This window comes from Microtus ochrogaster, linkage group LG4 (genome assembly GCF_000317375.1).
Source record: "Microtus ochrogaster isolate Prairie Vole_2 linkage group LG4, MicOch1.0, whole genome shotgun sequence".
Classification (NCBI taxonomy): Eukaryota; Metazoa; Chordata; class Mammalia; order Rodentia; family Cricetidae; genus Microtus; species Microtus ochrogaster.
Genome location: NC_022030.1, coordinates 23,358,307 through 23,377,964, shown reverse-complemented (window position 1 = coordinate 23,377,964; position 19,658 = coordinate 23,358,307). Strand labels below are relative to the sequence as shown.

At 51.0% G+C, this 19,658-nt stretch overlaps 1 protein-coding gene across 1 annotated transcript in view; it reads right to left on the bottom strand.

Annotated features, from left to right (window-relative positions):
• The window catches only part of LOC102002033 (ryanodine receptor 1-like), a 32,022-nt gene that overhangs the window by 540 nt on the left and 11,824 nt on the right, over nt 1-19,658 (bottom strand). Inside the window, exons 8-27 of the mRNA XM_005361317.2 lie at nt 18,879-18,972; nt 18,190-18,264; nt 17,561-17,717; nt 17,214-17,378; nt 16,405-16,526; nt 15,836-16,031; nt 10,895-11,030; nt 10,687-10,782; nt 10,486-10,604; nt 9,588-9,721; nt 9,174-9,415; nt 8,399-8,591; nt 7,295-7,511; nt 6,132-6,236; nt 5,858-5,961; nt 4,898-4,981; nt 3,260-3,567; nt 1,671-1,873; nt 542-716; nt 241-449 (exon numbers count right to left, since the gene is read on the bottom strand). Of these exons, the coding sequence (XP_005361374.2) occupies nt 241-449; nt 542-716; nt 1,671-1,873; nt 3,260-3,567; nt 4,898-4,981; nt 5,858-5,961; nt 6,132-6,236; nt 7,295-7,511; nt 8,399-8,591; nt 9,174-9,415; nt 9,588-9,721; nt 10,486-10,604; nt 10,687-10,782; nt 10,895-11,030; nt 15,836-16,031; nt 16,405-16,526; nt 17,214-17,378; nt 17,561-17,717; nt 18,190-18,264; nt 18,879-18,972 (3,134 nt within the window). The remainder of the gene's footprint in view (nt 1-240; nt 450-541; nt 717-1,670; nt 1,874-3,259; nt 3,568-4,897; nt 4,982-5,857; nt 5,962-6,131; nt 6,237-7,294; nt 7,512-8,398; nt 8,592-9,173; nt 9,416-9,587; nt 9,722-10,485; nt 10,605-10,686; nt 10,783-10,894; nt 11,031-15,835; nt 16,032-16,404; nt 16,527-17,213; nt 17,379-17,560; nt 17,718-18,189; nt 18,265-18,878; nt 18,973-19,658) is intronic.

The following is a 19,658-nucleotide window of genomic DNA, read 5'->3' as shown; positions in this document are numbered from 1 at the left end:
GTGAGGGGCTGGGGTGTGGCTCAGTGGTAGAGCCCCTGCCTAGAATCCCCCAGTGAGGGGCTGGGGTGTGGCTCAGTGGTAGAGCCCCTGCCTAGCATGTGCAAGGCTCTAGGTTCAATCCCTAAAACCACCACAAAAGATAAAAAAGAAGTCATCTAGCATGCACCATGCCCTGTGTTGGAGCTTCAGCAGCACAGAATCATCATCATCATCATCATGCGAATGGGGACCAGTTCTTACCTCATAGTGGGGGTGCTCGAGGGGTACAGGCTCAAACTGAGGAAGGCTCTTGCTAAACCAGGTGGTCACTGGGCGTTGCATGTTAATGGCAAAGGGCTCGAAGCCTTCCTGGAGGCCACAGATGGCAAAAAACCGCAGGGAGCTCACATCCTGGCCCAGGTTCAGGTGGCCCACCTGACCAGGCCCCAAGCTGCAGACGGGCAGGAAGCCTGAGGGAAAGGGACAGAAGTGGGGTTAGTGGGCATCCATGGGAAGGAGGCACTGTGGGAGATGGGAGAACCAAAGGGGCCTCAGCTCTCACCGTCTCCAATTTCAATGTCACGGAAGGCTGTTTCTGAGCCTGAGTCGGACATAAGGACTTCGCCGTTGAGGGTGAAGATAATGGTGTTCTCCGTGAGATCAATCATGCAGCCAACAACATCTCCTGGCTGCCACGGGCGTCCGAATGGCTCACTGCCCAAATGCCAGCGCTGGCCCTATGAGGAGAGAGCAGGAACACACAATGCGGAGACACACAGAGAAAGGGAGACAGAGGAAGCCGGGAGACACACGCAGAAGGTCATCCACAGAACCCCATCTTCCCACATTTGCATCCAGGAACCTGTCTCTAGTCTCTACCCCATTCCTCTGCCTGCTTCCTGTGCTGTGCCCATGGCAGGGGCATGCAGACCACCAAGGTGGCACTGCAGGGCTTGGGATGCATATAAAGCGAAGGCACAGAAAGAAAACTGGGCCTATGCAAAACCTCCACACACACACACCCATAGGTTCCCGGAACCAAGAGATAATGGTATGGATGGAGAAGCTTGGTACAGGGCTGGATGGGAAAGGGGATAGGAGAATGGAGAGACTGGGGGATGAAGGAAGAAAGAAACGCGAGGAGATGCACACATAAGTAAATGGGTAGGAAGATGGAGTGGATGGATAAACGGATGGGCAGATGGACGGAGGGATAGACAGAAAGATGAATGCTGCTGGACACAGTGATTCGTGCCTGTAATACCAGTACTCAGGAGCCGGAGGCAGGAGAATTATGAGTTTGAGGGAAAACAGCAAGTTTCAAGGGTGAATGTCAAGATCCTGTATTAAAAAAAAACCTGAGCATGGGGGTGCATGCTTTTAATCCCAGCACTTGGGAAGCAGTAGATAGAACTCTGTGAGTTCAAAGTCAGCTTGGTTTATGTAGTGAGTTCCAGGACAAGCTAACACTACGCAGAAAGACCCTGCCAAAAAAAAAAAAAGAAGAAGGCACAGATGGATGATGGTGAATAGTATGGATGGGAGACAGGGTGAGTGGGTGGATTTGTGGATAAACAGTATGATACATGCATGGATGGATCAAAGAACAGTGAGGTACCACTGGACAAAACGAGAAAGCGTAACTAGGAGAAACCACGGACTGACATAATGGAGCCCAGGGAGGTACCCACTCGGTGCCCATTGAAGACATAGGCCAAATCGTCAGCTCCCAGCTCTACGTCGGGTCGCAGCTCGGGCCTTGCCCAGCCCACTCGCATCTCTCCTGTGGTGACTGCTTCAAACTCAAAGTACCAGCGGCCGCTCTGGACTGCATAGGACTTCTCTGCCCGGAAGATGCGGGCCCGATCCCCACGAGACTGGCTGTCCACCTGACCTACAGAGGAGGCAAGGCAGAGGTGAAGAGGCTGGACAGGAAGTGGATTAGAGTAGGGTTAGGGTTAGATGTCGAAAGAGAGGAGAGACCGGAAAAACTGAGGGCCTTCACAGTCTCGGGGTTTTTGTTTTGTTTTGAGACAAGGTCTCATTGTGTAGCTCTAGCTGGCCTGTAACTTCCTATAAAGACCAGGCTGGCCTTGAACTCACAAATCTCATCAGTCTCTAACTCCCTGGTGCTGGGAGTAAAGCCACCATGCCCAGCATCAGTGTTTTGAAGTGTGGCTCCTGACAGATTTCCCACACTCCACAGGGTCCACACCTGTACATACGTGAGCAGCACTCAGCGGACTTGGACTTGTCAAGAAAATAAAAGAGGACACGGAGTTGGGAGGAGGAGCATATTGGGGGCGTTAGGGGTGCTGGAGGGGACAGTGAGGGTGGATCTTTTCCTTACATACATGTATGAAATTCTCAAGAATAAAGCCAAACTATGCTGGGCATGGTGGCCCATGCTTTCACTTCCAGCACTCAGAAGACAGAGAGGCAAGAGCATCTCTGTGAGTTCAAGGCCAACCAGAGCTGCATAGTGAGACCCTATTTCAAAACAGAAAGAGAAAGGGAAGGAGAAAAAAAACAATAAAAAAATTGTCCCCTAAAATAAACAAATAAAGGGTTACAAGGAAGATCTGGAGCTCAAGGCCAACCTCAGCTGTACCTGTTGGAAGCTCACCTGACCTGCCTGGGCTACACGAGACACCTTCTTGAAAATTATTATAATCACAGCCAGGCACACCTATAATTCCAGTACAGGGGGGCTGAGGCAAGAGACTAGCCTGGATTATGTAATGAGTACCAGGCTAACTTCAGTTATTGAGACCCTTCCTCAGAAGACAAACTAACAAAGTGTGCAGAAAAGAGGGAGAGGGAGGGAGAGATTGGGGACAACGGTCAGTCTTAGGGTCAAGGCTTGGCTTGGAATTGGTGAAAGACTGAGTTATGGCTAGGGCTTAGAAAGGCAGCCCTTGGTCCCTTGTTTGAGTGGCTTCATGTTATATAGGTATATGCAGGGACTGGGGTTAAAGGTCAAATGTGGAGGTCAGCACTCACTGGGCACATGGCGTGGTCCCACAGCTCACCACTGTGGTCCTGGCCCACACATACACTGAGTCAGATCAAGGTCAGTGGTCAGACTGGGGTCAAGATAAGGATGATGGGTAAGGGTCACAACTGAGGGCAAGGGTCAGTGCTTATCAACCTTCTGATCAGGCCACTCAGTGTTAAAGATTGGAAATGTCAACCACTTGCGGCTGACTGGATCAGAGATCAAGGGTCAGGGTTCAAGGTCAAGGGAAGCGCAGAGGTGGAGACAGAGGTCAGCACTCACTGGACTCCTGGTCAGGTGGCTCAATGTTGTAGCCATAGCCCAGCAGGGTGCGCACAGCCTGGCAGAGACTGTCCCGATTGCTGCGTTTGGTGGCTTCATCCAGCAGGCGGTAGGGCACAAGGCGCGGGTTTCTGCGTGCAGGGATGTCCTGCACAGCGCTATAGCTCCACCCCTGTGCCACACGGTCTCTTGCCCACACGTTGTGCCCATTCTCTGCCAGCCGATCCACCAGGGTTGTCTGTGCAGGAGTCAGCCTCACGTGGCTCAGGTCTAGCGGTGCAGGTTTGTACCCATTGCACATCATATACCTGCAGATAAGAGAGTCCACTGTGTAGGCCTGGCTAGCCTGGGGCTCACTGTGTAGACCAGGCTGGCTTTGAACTCACAGATCTGCTTCCTGAGTACAGGAATTGAAGGTGTGCACCACCCGCACTGGGCTGGCTGTGGAATCTTGGCCTGTCCCGGGAGCCTAAGATCTTTAGCCTTTTTGTTTATTGTGTGTTCATATGTGTGGGGTGGGGATTGAGTACACCATACAGCACTTGGAGGTCACGACTGTGGAGTCAGTTTTCTCCTTCCTCCTTTCTGTGATTGAACTCAGGTCATCAGGCTTGATGGCAAGAGCCCTTACCTATGGGGCTTGGCACTACTGGCCTCCACGACCCCCTTCACTTTCTAAAATTTAATGTACTTTTTAAAAAATTGATGTGTATGTGTGTGAGTGTCTGAAGCCCAAAGAGGATATCCGCTCCCATAGAGCAGGAGTTACAGGTATCTGTGAACCTCCATGTGGATGCTGGGAACTGAACCTGGGTCCTCTGGAGGAGCACCCAGCGCTCTGAACCAGCAAGATTTCTTTATCTTGACACAGGGAGTTTTATCTTTGCTCCTTTTGGGGGTCTGTGGTTTCTTTTTGAAGACGGGGTCTCACTATATAGACCAGATGACCCCAAACTCACAGATGCTCTGTCTCAGCCCAGAAATCTGGGATGGTAAGTGTTCACCATGGCACCCAGATTTGGGAATTTTTCCTTTGACTCTGATACCACACCTTGTGACTTCTCACATCTAGCTCTGGGGTTTCTTACTCTTAACAATCACTTGTTTTGTTTTGGTTTCATTTTGTTTTTCAAGACAGGGTTCCTTTGTGTAACAGCCCTCATGGTCTGAAACTAGCTCTTGTAGTCTAGGCTGGCCTCAAACTCACAGAGATCCGCCTGCCTCTGCCTCCTGAGTGCTGGGATTAAAGGCGTCCACCACCACCACCCAGCCTGACCAATCACTCTTAAACACCTGGCTTTGAAATCTTTGACCTTTGAACTCAGGATTTCTATTCTTTCACTCACCATCCCAGGACTGACTACTCATAGTTCCAGCAACCTCAGGCTCTTGCCTTCCACCTCCGACCTTGGACTCCACCTTAGATTTCTCAGGTCCGCTCCTGACCCTGCCTTCCTGGTTCAGTCTCTTTCTGGAACTCCTAATTTTTCATCCTCAACTTACTTCTGACCCTGACCCCTGACCCTACAGACTGCACCCTAACCCTTGAACCCTATGACCTTAGCCCACCACATGGCTCTGTGGTCTCTTTAGACCTCCCCGTGAATCCTTTCCCCAGACAGGCCCACCCACACTCACGTCTTGGGGAGTTTTGTCTTCTTCAGGTTGTCTTCAGCCTTCTCGTCAGCCATGCCCACATGGCAGCCCAGGGCCAGCAGAGTCCTGAGCAGGGGAATGAACGAAAGGTCACAGCCCACAGAGCCTCCTGCCCCATCTCCTGTCTCTCTCTGGGTCTTTCTTTGACTGCTGTGGTGACTGAATTCCCTCTCTTTGGGTCTCACTGTCTTCTGTCTCCCTGCATTTCTTCATCTCTGCATCTCTTTGGCTAGAGTCAGATTTTCCTGACTGCGTCTTTCTCTGTCCCTTTCCATGTCTATCTGTCCTTCGCTGTGTCTTCCCGCCTCCCCTCCCACTGCTTGTGCGAGTGTCTTACAGAGTCACCGGGCTAGTCTACATCCTCAAGGCTCAGCCTCTCAAGGATCTGGGACGATGGACCACACATCACCCCACCTGCCTTTCTCCTTCCCTTCTCTGTGATCCCGTCGGTGCACACCTTTGCATGAGCACGTATGTGTACACGTGTGTGTGTGTAGAGGCCACAGGTCGATGTCAGATGTCTTCCACCCATTCTCTACCTTACTTTTTGAGTCAAGATCTCTCACTTAGACAGGGTCCACAGGCTGGTCATTGAGCTGCCAGGCTCCTCCCCAGGACTGGTACCACTCGTGGCTTTTTATATGGGAGATCTAAGCTCAGGGCCTCATGCTTGTGTCGCAAACCCTCTACTAACTGAGCATCGCTCCAGCCCCCTCATATTTTTTGTTATGTATTTAGGCTGTACCACAAATGTATTCCAGGACCATATGCATGCCAAAAGAGCACAGCCCCAGCCCTGCACTGGTGGATTCCAGGCAAGCACCCCACCACTGACCCACACCCCAGGCCCCCTGGGTCCATGTCCCCTCCTGGCCATCAGTCATTCCCACATTCTGCTCCCCTGAGCCCTCTCACTTGAGCGTCTCCCCTGAGCCCTCTCACTTGAGCGTCTCCCCTGACATCTGTAAGTTGTAATTCCGCTCGGGTTCTGGTAAGCTGTGGAAATCCACAAGGCATGGATGCAGCCTCTTGTTGTCATCTCGAACCTAGAGAAACACCGGGGTCAATCTTTGGGCTCCCCTTCATCCCCCTGCTCCTAGATGCTGCCCCATTGATCTTCTGACACTTGCAGTCCAAAGACTCCTTGGTACCCTCAGGTCCCAGGGACTGATCCTCCCGACCACTCTCGCTTGTCCCTCTCAGGGGCTAGGCTCACCGGACCATAGGTCCATCCCTGTTCAATGCGGGTCAGTGCCCAGAGTTCATGAATGTTCTCCGCCAGCTTCTCCCGAATCCGCTCCAGGTGAGGAGGCAAGACGATCTGGGGGTAGGGGGACATTTGTGAGCTCCTATTGCACCTCCACTGGGACCTCTTTTCCCAATAATGTGAGTCCTAGCTCACTCTTCCCCCAGCAGTGCTACTCCAAAGCCCCGTTCCCGTGCCACGCCTCGATTAGAAAAGTAATGTCCAGAGGAGCAAGGATGTACCACCATCAAAGATAACAGGCACCTGGGGACAGCCATGTGCCCCTGTGCATGGGGAACCCCTTGAAGACAGAGTTTGGGCTGCTCCAGTCCATTGAACTTCCAGTACCACCCAGCCAGAGCTAGAGTCAGATCAGCCAGAAAACACTGCGGAATGAGCAGCTATTTCCTTCTCTCTATAAAGACAGTGATGAGAATCTTATCAAGAGTTCTACACACACTGGTGAGACTGAAACCCAGTGCTTCAGACACCAGGCAGTTACTCTATACTGATGAGCCACACCCCCAGCCCCTCACACCCCCAGCCCCTCACACCCCCCAGCCCCTCACACCCCCAGCCCTTCACTGGGGGATTCTAGGCAGGGGCTCTACCACTGAGCCATGCCCCAGACCCTCACTGGGGGATTCTAGGCAGGGGCTCTACCACTGAGCCACACCCCAGTTCCTCACTGGGGGATTCTAGGTCGTGGCTTTACCACTGAGTTCCTGCCTCCAAGTTCTTGCCTTGAAGTCTTGCCCTGACTTCCCTCACTGAGGGACTATAGTGTAGAAGTGTAAGCTAAAATAAACTCTTTCCTTCCCAAGTTGCTTTCAGTTAGTGTTTTATTACAATAATAGAAACCTAAAACAAATACACACACACACACACACACACGCGCATATATATACACATACACATATTTGGTTTTTCGAGACAGGGTTTCTCTGTAACTTTGGAGCCTGTCCTGGAACTAGCTCTTGTAGACAGGCTGGCCTCAAACTCACAGAGATCTGCCTGCCTCTGCCTCCTGAGTGCTGGGATTAAAGTCCTGGTGGCCACCACAGCCCAGTCAAATAAATAATTCTTTAAATGAGTGTCTAGAAGAAAGAATACCCTTGCAGAGCAGGCCATACCTGGATGGTGTCCACAGGGCAGGGCACAAAGTCCAAGTGTGAGAGGCAGCGACTGGGGCCCACCAGGTGGGGTCCCCGGGGTCCTTCCCGACGGTACTCTTTGATGGGTTGGAGATGGAGTCGCTCCCGAGGGAGCACAGCTTCATGGCATGGAGCATAGCCGGGTGGGGGCAGGAACTTGAACTCACCATGGCGGCCACCAAGGAGGAATCGCACTCTGGGAGAGGAGAACGGGCATCATGGGGGGGACGAAGGGGAGAGCTTGCAGTTAGTGAGGAATGTGGGAGCAACACTGGGGTCAGCGGAGCGCTGTAGGAGAATGTGCAGGCCCTGAGCCATCTTGGGTCTCCCTAGGACCACAGAGGTTGTTTAGGAGTCATTTAAATTCCACCATGATTACAAAATAAACAGGATTCCCATTGACTGGGAATTCAGAGAGCTGAGGGTGCCTGGAAAGTTCTGGGTCTGTGAAGGTTCTTTGGAGTATGTGGTGATGGGGGAGCCACTGGGCAAGTCTGAGCTTATTAGTCCATTGCTGGCACTCTGAGGCCAATGGGATGTCAAACAGGATCTTAGACCACGATCAAATCCTAAAGTCACTGGAAGAGTCTGAGGTCATTGGGGGGTTACTAGAAGGGCCCAGGGTCATTGAGACGTCACCGTGACAATCTGGAGTCTTTATAAAGTTATTGTGAGGGGGCTGGAGAGATGGCTCAGTGGTTAAGAGCATTGCCTGTTCTTCCAAAGGTCCTGAGTTCAATTCCCAGCAACCACATGGTGGCTCACAACCATCTGTAGATGGTCTGGTGCCCTCTTCTGGCCTACAGACATACACACAGACAAAATATTGTATACATAATTAATAAATAAATATTTTTTAAAAAGTTATTGTGAAATTCTAGGGTTACTTGGAGGTCCCTGGGGGGGATACGAGAATCGAAGATCACTGGGGTCACACTGAGGTCACGGAGACCTTCATGTAGGGGTTCTGACCACCATTCAGTCACGAAGCTGGCTGCTCTGTCCCTGCCTTTTGATTGGAGAAGCCAAGTAAAGTGCGTTCCCAGTGCTGGGCCGCACCGGGGGACAGGGCCGGGTTCTCACTTGATGCCAGCTGAGAAGCTCACGACAGGGAAGAACAGCCCGTCCAGGTTGAAGGATTCGAAGACGCCCTGCACGGGGCAGCCATTGATACGGAAGGAGATGGACGGCACACTGAGGTCCAGGCAGCAGCTGACCACATCCTCCGGGGCCAGCAGGTGCTGTCCTGGAGAAGTCACGGGGCGTGCCACATGCCCTACAACCAGTCATCAGAAAAGGGTCAAGGGTCGAAGGTTCCATGAAAGCAGTTTTGCTGGGACATGGGGTGGCTGTTAAGGGGTCCTGTGGGGACTTGGTTTTAGAATCTGTAGGAGCAAATGTGCTCGTGGGTAGTCCTAAAATTAAGAGCTGATGTCAGGGTTCCTAGGACATATACGATGTTAGTCTTCCCAGAGTTCGAATTCTGGAAACATTGAGATCATAAATCAAAGGTCAGATGTCATAAATCAGGGCAGTCTCCTGGGATTGCCCCTGTGGGGTCAGAATTTTGGGGCTAAGAGGAAACAGGTAAAGGTCAGAATTCTGAAAGTTCTAGGGTTAGGGTCAAATGAGAGGCTAGGGGTCAAAAGCTTTTCTCTTCTGGAAGCCAGGACTCTTTTTATTATTTCTATTGTTGTTGTTGTTGTTGTTGTTGGGTTTTTGAGACAAACAGCCCTGGCTGTCCTGGAATTTGCTCTGTAGACCATGCAGGCCCTTAAACCCCAAGGTGTGTCACCAGGATCTTGGGAATTCCGGGGCTAGTGATCGGGTATGAGAATCCCCTAGGAGGTATAGATACCTGTCCAGAGATGCAGCCCGTCAAAGCCGTAGGAATAGAGGTCATCACCAACCCCATTGCCGCCCCAGCCCTCGCCGCCTCCAGGGTAAGGGCTGTAGCCCTCGCTGAGGGCCCAGCCCACCCGCAGGTGAGTGGCCTGCGCTGTCAGAAATGGAGCCACCTCGTCCACCATCACCTCAAAGTACCATTTGCCGTACTGCGTGGAGCCCTCTGCTCGGCCCACAAAGATGTTGGGGCGGATGCTGCAGGAGAGACGGAGAGGAGACCCAGATGTGGGGAAGGAAAGAGAGACAGAGAGACTCAAAGGATAGAGGGACTGCAGTGATAGCTAAGAACACTGGCTGCTCCGGCAGAGGACCTGGGTTCGAGCCTGCAGTCAGGACTGGGGGTCAAGGCTAAGGTTAAGAGACCCACCTGGTGACATAGTTGATGAGGTTTGTCTGCAGGAGAAGTTCTCGGCCCGGGAGCAAGTTCTCAGTAATGAGATCTTGGTTGGAGCGCACGGCCACGCCATTGCACACACACAGTGAGCACAGCACATCCAGGACCTGGAAGTCAAGTTCAGAGGTCAAGGAGAGTGAGGCTAGCCGGGCATGGTGGCGCACATGGTGAGGCACAGACAAGTAGATCTCCGTGAGTTCGAGGCCAGCCTGGTCTACACAGTGAGTTCCTGGACAGCCAGGGCACACAGTGAGTGAGACCCTGTCGGAAAACTGAAAATTAAAAAGGAGAGGGAGGGGACCAGAGTGGGGAGGCTCGGGAAGACCGCAGAAGAAAGGCAGAAGGCAAGGCTAGTGTACGATAGCTCCAGCTAGAATATGGAGGTCCTGCTTGAGAGGGTAAGGAGAGGAAGATCGAAGATCAAAGAGGAAGGTGGGGCAGGAGGCTGGTGTGGTCCTCGTGGGTTGGGATAAGGCATCGTTAAGTGCAAGAAATTAGAGACAGGGGTAGTGAAGGAAGGGGTCAAAGGGCAGAGTGGAAGATCAACCAGCCTCAGGAGTCAAGGTGAGATTCTGGATTAGCAGGGGCTCTAAACTTTGGTCTTTATGGGCCAGGTGGGGGATGTAAAGGTACGAACTGGTTTGAAATTGTACAGCAGGCACTGACAGGGCCTGTAGCAAACTGTAAAGTGGATCTGCCACCCACAGTGACTGTAAAGTGTGAATTTCAGAGATTCACCTAAGTAGATCTGTGGCCCACGAATTTCAGAGCCTCGGCTTGGGATGGAAGTGCATTACAAAGTTCAGTAAAAGACGAGGTTAAAGGAAGGAGTCCTGGGCCGCAGGGGAGAGGTCAGGGCTGAAGGACCCACCTTGTGGTTCCTCCCATGTTTGTCCAGGAGGGAGATGATGGACTTGATGTGGTTCTCCTGGATGATGTTCAGAACCTCGGGACTCTCAATCAGGACACAGTACAGCACCTCCAGTATGCCTGCCAGGCACCCACGGGAGAGGTGAGGGGGAATGGCCTTTCCTCCCCACCCTTCCCATCCCCCTCTCCTGGGTTCTCCTACCAGATGAGGCCTCCAGGCGATCCAGCTTGCTAACCAGCCAATCCAAGTTTGTGGAGAAGAGGGCACAGTTGGTGCGATTGCCACGGATCAGAGAGGCTGTAGGGGGCACGAGGGGGAGATCTGTTAGAACAGGGTTCGGGGTGCTCCTGGGGGAGTCAGCTCTGAGTCCCCTCACCTAGGAGTTCACAGAGCAGGTTCACAATCTCACCTAGGAGTTCATAGAGCAGGTTCACAATCTCTTTCCAAGATTCAGCTGCCTCCTCCCCCGCAAATTCGGCAAAGTGGGCAGCAGTGGTGTAGACGTTGAGGCGGTCAATGCAATTCAGGACCAGGGAGAGCATCCCCTGGGGGGGGGAAGAAACGAAGGGGTCACAGCAGGAGTTCCAGACCCACACTTTGTCTTTTCTAGACTTACTACATCATATTCCTGCACTAGGTAATGGTTATGTTTCCAGAGGTAACCCAGTTTCTTTGCTTGTTTGTTTGATTGGTTGGTTGGTTTGGTTTTTTGAGACAGGATTTCTCTGTAGCTTTGGATCCTATCCTGAAACTCACTCTGTAGACCAGACTGGCCTCAAACTCACAGAGATCCACTTGTCTCTCCCTCCCGAGTGCAGGGATTAAAGGTGTGCGCCACCACCGCCCGTCCGTCGTGACCCAGCTTCTTCAGTTCCGTGTCCCCATTCAGTCTTAACACCCTCTCCTTCCTGACTCATCAAACCTGTTCCTGGGCTCTGTGCCTCAGTCTCCAATATTATATGCCCTTACTAATATTAAGACTGAATTTGTGCTTCCATGATCTACAGCATTTTTCTCCATTTTACTTGGTTCCAGACACCCCACTCTTGGTTCCAGTTTGGACCAGTTCACTTTTACCACCTACCATAAGAGATTTTTTTTTCACTCTCTCCCCTCTGACATTTTAATGCTTTTTTTCATTTATTTATTTATTTATTTATTTATTTATTTATTTATTTATTTATTTATTATGTATACAATATTCTGTTTGTGTGTATGCCTGCAGGCCAGAAGAGGGCACCAGACCTCATTACAGATGGTTGTGAGCCACCATGTGGTTGCTGGGAATTGAACTCAGGAACTTTGGAAGAGCAGGCAATGCTCCTAACCGCTGAGCCAGCTCTCCAGCTCATGGTTGTTGTTGTTTTTTTTTCTTTACTGTGATTTATTTTTATTTTTTGGAGACAGGATCTCATTTTGTAGCTTTGGCTGGCCTGGAACTCACCAAATTGACCTCAAACTTATACAGACCCACCTGCCTCTATCATCAGGATTCTTATGTTAAAGGTGTGCACCAACATGCCCAGCTCTTCTGAATTTTATAAGTTTATATAGTGTATAAATGGTTTGCCTATTGTATGTGTGTGTTCCATGTCTATGCCTGGTGCCTGCAGAAGTCAGAAGAGGAAATTGGATCCCCTGGAACTGGAGTTACAGAGAGCTGTAATCTGCTGTGTAGGTGCTAGGAACTGAACCCAAGTCCTCTGAAAGACAGCCATCTCTCTGGTCCCTATTCTGAGTAGTGTGTGTGTGTGTGTGAATGTGTTCTCTGTGTGTGTATGTGCGTGTGTGTGTGTAGATGACCATGAATATGTATGCATCTCTGTGTGTTCATGGAGGCCAAAAAACAACTTCTACCTCCTTTGAGACAGGGTTTCTCATTTGTCTGAAGGTCACCAATGAGGCTACACTGGCTGGCCGTCAAGCCTTGGGGATCTGCCTATCTCTGCCTCCCCAGGGCTGGGACTACAAGGACCTACCACCATGCCTGGCATTTTTATCAGGTGGGTTCTAAGAACCTAACTCAGTTTCTCATGCGCTTTAACTGGCTGAACTCTCTCTTCGGTCCTTTGGTGAATTCTAACACACACGCAGAAAAGTAAGTAAAGCATAGACAATTAATTCTCATTACTCACGGCAGTGGTCTGTAAAATCATATGAACAATGACTTATCAACAACTGAATCACCACTCATGGCAAAAGTGCAGGGGAGGCATGGGAATGCCTGGATCAGGGGAGGCATGGGAATGCCTGGATCAGGGGAGGCATGGGAATGCCTGGATAGATGTAGTTTTGTTTATCTATTTGAAATGGCTTCATCCTGTAGTTCAGGCTCTCCAGGAATTGGTGGCAATCCTCACATGTCAGCCTTCCCAGTACTGGTGTCACAGGTGTGAGCTGCCACACCTCACTCATTATAATCTTTTTTGAAACAGAATCTTTTTGTGTAAACCAGGTTGGACTTGGTACTTCCTATGTGGGGCAGGCTGGATTTGAACTTGTGGCAATTCCTCTATCTCTGCCTCCCAAATCCCGGAGAGTCACCACCCCTGCCTTAAAGTGTTTATTTTCGGGGCTGGAGAGATGGGTCAATGGTTATGAGAACTGGTTGCTCTTCCAGAAGACCCAGGTTCAATTCCCAGCACCAACATGGGTGTTCACACCTGTCTATAACTTTAGCTCCTGGGTTTCTGACACAGACACACATGCAGGTAAAACACCAATGAAGAGAAAATAAATTATTTTTTAATTTTTTTTGTTTGTTTTTCCAGACAGGGTTTCTCTGTAGCTTTGGTGCCTGTCCTGGAACTAGCTCTTGTAGACCACCGGCTATTTTTTTAATTTTTAAAATATGGAGTCATGAGACCAGCAGTGGAGGTGCACACCTTTAATCCCAGCACTTGGGAGACAGAGGTAGGCGGATCTCTGTGAGTTTGAAGTCAGCCTGATCTACAGAGTGAGTTTCAGCACAGCCTGGGCTATGTCTCGAACAACCAAACTAAAAAAGATGGAGTCGTAGCTGGAGATGTAGCTCAGTTGATAATGTGAGTTTAGTGTGGATGTGGTTGGTCCCCAGCACCACATAAGGTGAACATGGTGCACACTTGTCCAGTAACTGGGATGTGAGAGCAGAAGGAACAGGGCATCCTGTGGTCAGCCAAGAGCAGGAGAAAGAGAGAGAATATATTTACTATGTGGCCCAGGCTAGCCCCAAACTCCTGGGCTCAAATGGCTTTCTTTACCTTCCCACATAGTGGAAACTATGGGCATGAGCTGTTGTGCTCAGCTTCTGAATACAATATTTTTATCAATGAGTTAGAGTATGACCTTGCTTTATTCATGTTTCTAGAAAAAGAAACACATTCATGATATAGTGTTTTGTTGAGAAATATTAAATTCACAACTGACAGCATCATATTAACACCTGAATGAAACTTATCTTTCCTGTGCTTAAAAATTAGAAATAGAGCCAGGTGGTGGTGGCTCACACCTTTAAACCCAGCACTTAGGAGGCAGAGGCACAGATCAACACAGAGAAACTCTGTATTGAGGGAAGAAAAAAAGAGAGTTCCAGATGGTACCTGAAAGTCATTAATTTTGTTTGCATTTTGAGACTGCGTGTGTGTGTGTGTGTGTGTGTGTGTGTGTGTGATATGTGTTTGTTTGTGTGCAGGTGTGCATTCTTGCTCCTGTGGAGACTAGAGGTCAACTTCAAGAGGTTTTTGTTTTTGTTTTTGGTTTCTTGTTTGTTTTCCAGACAGAGTTTTTCTGTGTAGCCCTGGCTGTCCTGGAACTCACTTTGTAGACCAGTCTAGTGTCAAACTCAGAGATTATCCTGCCTCTGCCTCCCAAGTGCTGGGATTAAAGATGTGTGCCACCATCACCTGGCAACTTCTGGGGTCTTCTATGGTGACTTGTCATCTTGGTTTTTTGTTTTGTTTTAAGGGCAGGGTCTTATTACATAGGTCTGGCTGGCCTGAAACTTGCTATGTAGACCAGGCTGTGATGTAGGATGCCCTGCTGTATATGTTTTGCTTTTATTAGCTAATGAATAAAACTGTTTGGGTCAATGGCTTACAGAATAAAGCCTGGTGGGAAATCTAAACAGAGAGTAGGCGGAGTCAGGGAGATGCCATGTAGTTGGCAAAGGAGAAACACACCTGACCACCAGAACATTACCAGAATCTTACCGGTAAGCCACAGCCTCATTGCAATGCACAGATTAATAAAAATAAATTAATTTAAGATGTAAGAGTTAGTTAATAAGAAGCCTGAGCTAATAGGTCAAACAGTGTTGCAATGAATATAGTTTCTGTGTGATTATTCGGGTCTGGGCAGCCGGGAACGAATGAGCAGTCTCCATTTACAAGGCTGGCCTTGAATTTACAGAGATCCTCCTGCTTCTGCCTTCCTAGTACTGGAATTAAACGTGTTTATCATCACACTCAGCTGTCCTGTTTTTTTTTTCTAAAGATTTACTTTATCATTTTTAAATCTATGTACTGTGAGAGTGTGAGGCATCGGATCCCTCTGGAGCTGGAGTTAAGGTGTTTTTGAGCCACCGGCTATGGGTTCTGGACACTGAACTTGGGTCCTGATAGAGCAGTACCTGCTCTTAAACACGGAGTCATCGCTCCAGCCCCCACCTTATTTTTTGAGGCAGGGTCTCTCACTGAACCCACCTATCTGTATTGAACTCTAAGCGCCCTGCTTACACTGTACTAATCCCACCCTGGTGGTAGTTTTGCTATTGTTACTGTGATCCTCCTTCTTCCTCATCAGGGAGGCGGGGCCAGGCTATGCCTGAGAATAAACACATTCCCCAAGCCTGAAAAGGCGGCAGAGTGCTGACCTCAGTCCAGGCTTCTCAGCTTAGGTGAGCACGCCACACCTCTTCCCTTCTTGTTCTAAGAGATGGCAAGTCCCTCACTCCAATAATCTCCTCCCAGATGTACCAAAATCACCCTGTGTCCCTGATCCTACACCACACTCTAGTTCTGCCCTCTCACCCAGGTCTGGATCCTACACACAGAAGCAGAAGCAGAAAGCCCCATCTGTGGAGCCTCTGAACCAAGCCCAGCTCAGGTTATCTAATCCAGACCCTCAATTTCACATGGCACCGCCCCCTGCCCCCCTCATTCCCGCCCTCCCTCAAGGCCCCGCCCATCAACACCGCCCCGCCTCCTTGAGGCCCAACTCATCACTATTCTACAGGTCCCGCCCTCTCTCGAGCTCCTCCCTAGACCCCGCCCCTCTTAAATCCCAGGCACTGAGAATAGTACGGCTCCTCGCCCCCCCACACCCCTCAAAGCCCGCCCCCTCGGGACCCGCCCTCCACGCCTGGCTTCACCTCCTCCTGGAAGAGGCTCTGTCGGTTGCGCAGGCTGCGGAGCTTGGTCTGCTTCTCCTCATGCTGCAGCTCCTCCGAAGGCGGCTCGAAGTAGCCGATGAGGTCCTGTAGGCTCAAGATGACGCCCTCGATGGGCAGTGCTGACCCAGCCGGTGGCCCCGAGCCTCGTGGCTTCCCACTGAAGCTATCAAGACCTCTGTGGGGAACACAGTTCTCAGGCAGGGTTGTTAGCACCACCCAATCCCACGCTGGACTCCCACAGGCTTCGGTTTTATGGAGGACAGAAACTGTAGAAAGGCCTTGGCCCAAGGTCACACAGAACCAATGACATTGCTGGGCTGGGCTGGGCTCCTGAGTAGCAGACACAAGGGATCTTGGAAGCAGTCAGGCCCGGAGAGAGCCAGTCAAGAGTCTTGGTGCTAGTGTGAAAGTTAGAATGTAAGATCAAAGGTCATGGGTGTTCAGGTCGGATGCGCGGAGGTCTCTGAAAGGACCTCTGAAGAGGGATTGTGACATTTCTCAGGTACATACGTGTGTGCGGGGATCTAGGAGACGGTGGGCAGGCTTACTTTATGAACTGGTTGTACAGGCCTGCCGTGCTGTATATCATGCGGGCAGCCTGGGACTCCTCCTGCTGGCATCGGGTCAGTGACAGCGCATCATCCATGTGACCTTCCTGGTGCAGCATGGCCTGGATGTGCACACGCACAGGTCAGGAAAGGTTGACACCTGATCCTTAGGGTGCTGGGGATGGAACCTAGGGCTTCATGCACGCTAGGCAAGCCCTGTGTAACTGAGCTACAGCCCCGGCCCTTCCCTTTTGGGTCTTTTGAAACAGGGTTTCACTATGTGGTCCAAGCTGACCTCAAACTCAAACTCACAGTCGTCCCTCCCCCACCCACCTCAGCCTCTTGAGCGCTAGGGTAACTGGTGAGAACCACCAGACCCAGCCAATAATTTAGGAATGTTATTTTCAGTTTGTTATTATTTGGGAGATTTTTATGGGTAGCGAATGTGTGTATGCACAAGTGTGGTAGTCAAGAAAACCTGAAGGAAGCAGCTCCCCCCTTCCACCATGGGGCTCTACGGGTCAAAGTAAAGGCCTCAGCTTGGCAGCAAACACTTTTCACTCAGTGAGCCACCTTGCTGGCCCTTATTTGTTTTCTCTCTGTGTGGATGGCTTCCTAGTTTTCAATTTCTGTGTGTTTTTATCTCTGCTCTTCTCTCTTTCTACACACACACACACCACACACATGCATGCGCACACACACCACACACGCACGCATGCACCTCTTTTATCTCAGGCTCCCAAATGCCAGGTAATGAACACCGGCCCTGCCCAGCCCCTGCTCACACGCCCACCCTTCCAGGAGCCAACCTTCTTCTTGAGCACTCCGAGCCTCAGGGCCTTGGGGTCTGGGGCAGCATAGGTGAGCCACAGGCCTGAGGCCACATGTTGCACAAAGCAGAGCGACTCTCCATACTTGATCTCAGGGGGCCCCATGCCCTCCACATCTCTCTTGGGGGCCACATCCAGCTTCTCCTGCAGGAACAAGGGACAGACATCAGCCTCCTATGCCGGGTGCTGTGGGAGACCCCAAGCAAGAGTCCACAGCCAGGAGGCGAGAGTGAGACCCGGGGTTGCAGATGAGGAAGGGCACCTCGCCCCCTACACATACACAGGTGCAAGCGTGTGCTCACACACACACACACACACACACCAACCTTGGAGATTCGGAAGCAAAAGGAAGTGGCCTTGGTGTGGGCCTTGCTGGCATCAACCACCACAAGGCCTTGGTCTTCGGTGAGAGCAAGGTACCGTCCTGTTGTCACATGCCTGATTCGAAGTGGCTGGCCCCAGCGGAGGTGGCTTCCACTCCAGCTGTGGAAGGTGACAGTGGGGAGAATTAGGGGACCCCTCCCTAGTAGTGAGAATCAGGGGACTCATTCATAGTAGCCATTAACATCATAGTCTTGGTTTGAAACTCCTCAATCATTTCCCTTCCAGGGTTCCCAAGATCTTTTCTGGGGCCCCTCAATCTTTCTTAGAACTCTCTCCTCCCTGCTCAGCAGCTCCACTCCTCTGGTAGATTCCTGAACCTTCCTCAGAGCTCCCTAGCTGTCTCCAGGGCCTGGCTCAAGCTTTCTCGATGCAAACTTTCACCCAGAGCCCCCATCTCTCCCTCAGGAACCTCCCACCTTCCCCAAGGGTTCCAGGATTCCTGAGGACCCAAATCTCTCTCAGGCTCTCTAGGTTGTCCCTCCAAAAACCTTCAAGTGTCTTCCTCAGATAACCCTCAAGACCCTTTCCCCCTCGGGCCCCAAGGAGCCCCTCACCCTCTCCCCCACAGCACCTGATTCTCAGTGGCTCCAGCCTCCAAAGGGAGCGGGCGTGAGTGCACACGGGCCCTCCCTCGTAGTACACAAGTCTAGGGTTAGAAGAGAGGACAAGGTCAGGAAGGCCGACTCCAGTCCCCAACCCTGTGGCTAACAGCCCATCTGGGAAAGGCTTGGCCCCCAGCCTGTTGGACTACTGGAAGAGGTAGAGTCCTTGGGAGGGGGCCCAGTGGAAAGAAGCTAGGTCACTGAAATATTAGAATCTTGGCCCTTCCACTTTCCTTAGTGTGTCCTCAAATACCATAAGGTGAAACCAGCCTCTGCCACATACTGTCACCGTGCTATACTGTGCCACCAAGGACAGGAAGTATCGGGGCCAAGGAATCATAGATTGCAACCATGAGCCAAAAGAATCTTTCACTTAAGTTGATTTTGTTAGGTGTTTTTTTTGGGGGGGGGGATTGAGACAGGATTTCTCTGTAATTTTGGAGCCTGTCCTGGCACTCACTCTGTAGACCAGGCTGGCCTCGAACTCACAGAGATCCACCTGCCTCTGCCTGGGATTAAAGGCCTGCGCTACCACCGCCTGACCTGTCTCAGGTATTTCATTATAGCAACAAAAAGCTAAAAAGCACAGCGTGCCCAACCAATGTTTTCTTCCCACCCACACCCCTGGACCCTAAGGTCTCCTTGTCCCAAGCCAGACCTGCGCTGGTCATCACTGTCCGAAGGGGAAATGGTCAGACATTCATCCATGTGTCCATGAAAGAGGCGGAGGACATGACCTCCAGTCACAAAACCTGAGGAAGATCAAGGAAGGGTGGTTGCTGTGAGGCAAGACTCGCAGAAATATCTGGAAGTCAGTGTGGAGTCTAGGGTTCCTTTATCTTCCCTGTGGAGGTGAAGCTGGACTAGGGAGCAGTGTTGATAATCTGTGGTTTAGCCCATGTTTAAGATCTAAAGAGTGGGGATGTGAGATTTGGGATCAGAGGTCAGAGGCCAACCCATAAGGATCTGGACATGCCGGCGAAAGGTCGGGAGACTTAGAGTCATGACTTAAGGGTTTGGATTTGGCCTTTTGAGACTGAGGTCCGATTGTGTGGTAAGGGGTCCAGAGCTCCCTGCTCTTGGGCTCTGTGTTCCTAGGCAGAGGTTAGGGTTAGGAGGTGTGACGTTCTGCTCTGAGGCTAGAGTTGGCAGTTAGGACCTCAATTCTGAGTGTTGGTTTGGGGGATCTTGGGCTGACATATGAGGTCAGGGTTTGGGGTTACGATCTGAGTTTGAGACCCTGAGCTCGGAGTACGAATCTGGAAAGACCTGAGCTTTGTAGTAAAATAATGAAGGTGCTGGAGAGATGGCTCCACAGTTGAGAGCACTAGCCGCCATTGCAGAAAACCCGGGTCCTGTTCCGAACGCCCACACAGCAGCTCAGAACTGTATCTGTGCAAACTCAGTTTCAGTGGATCCAACACGCTCTTCCGGCCTC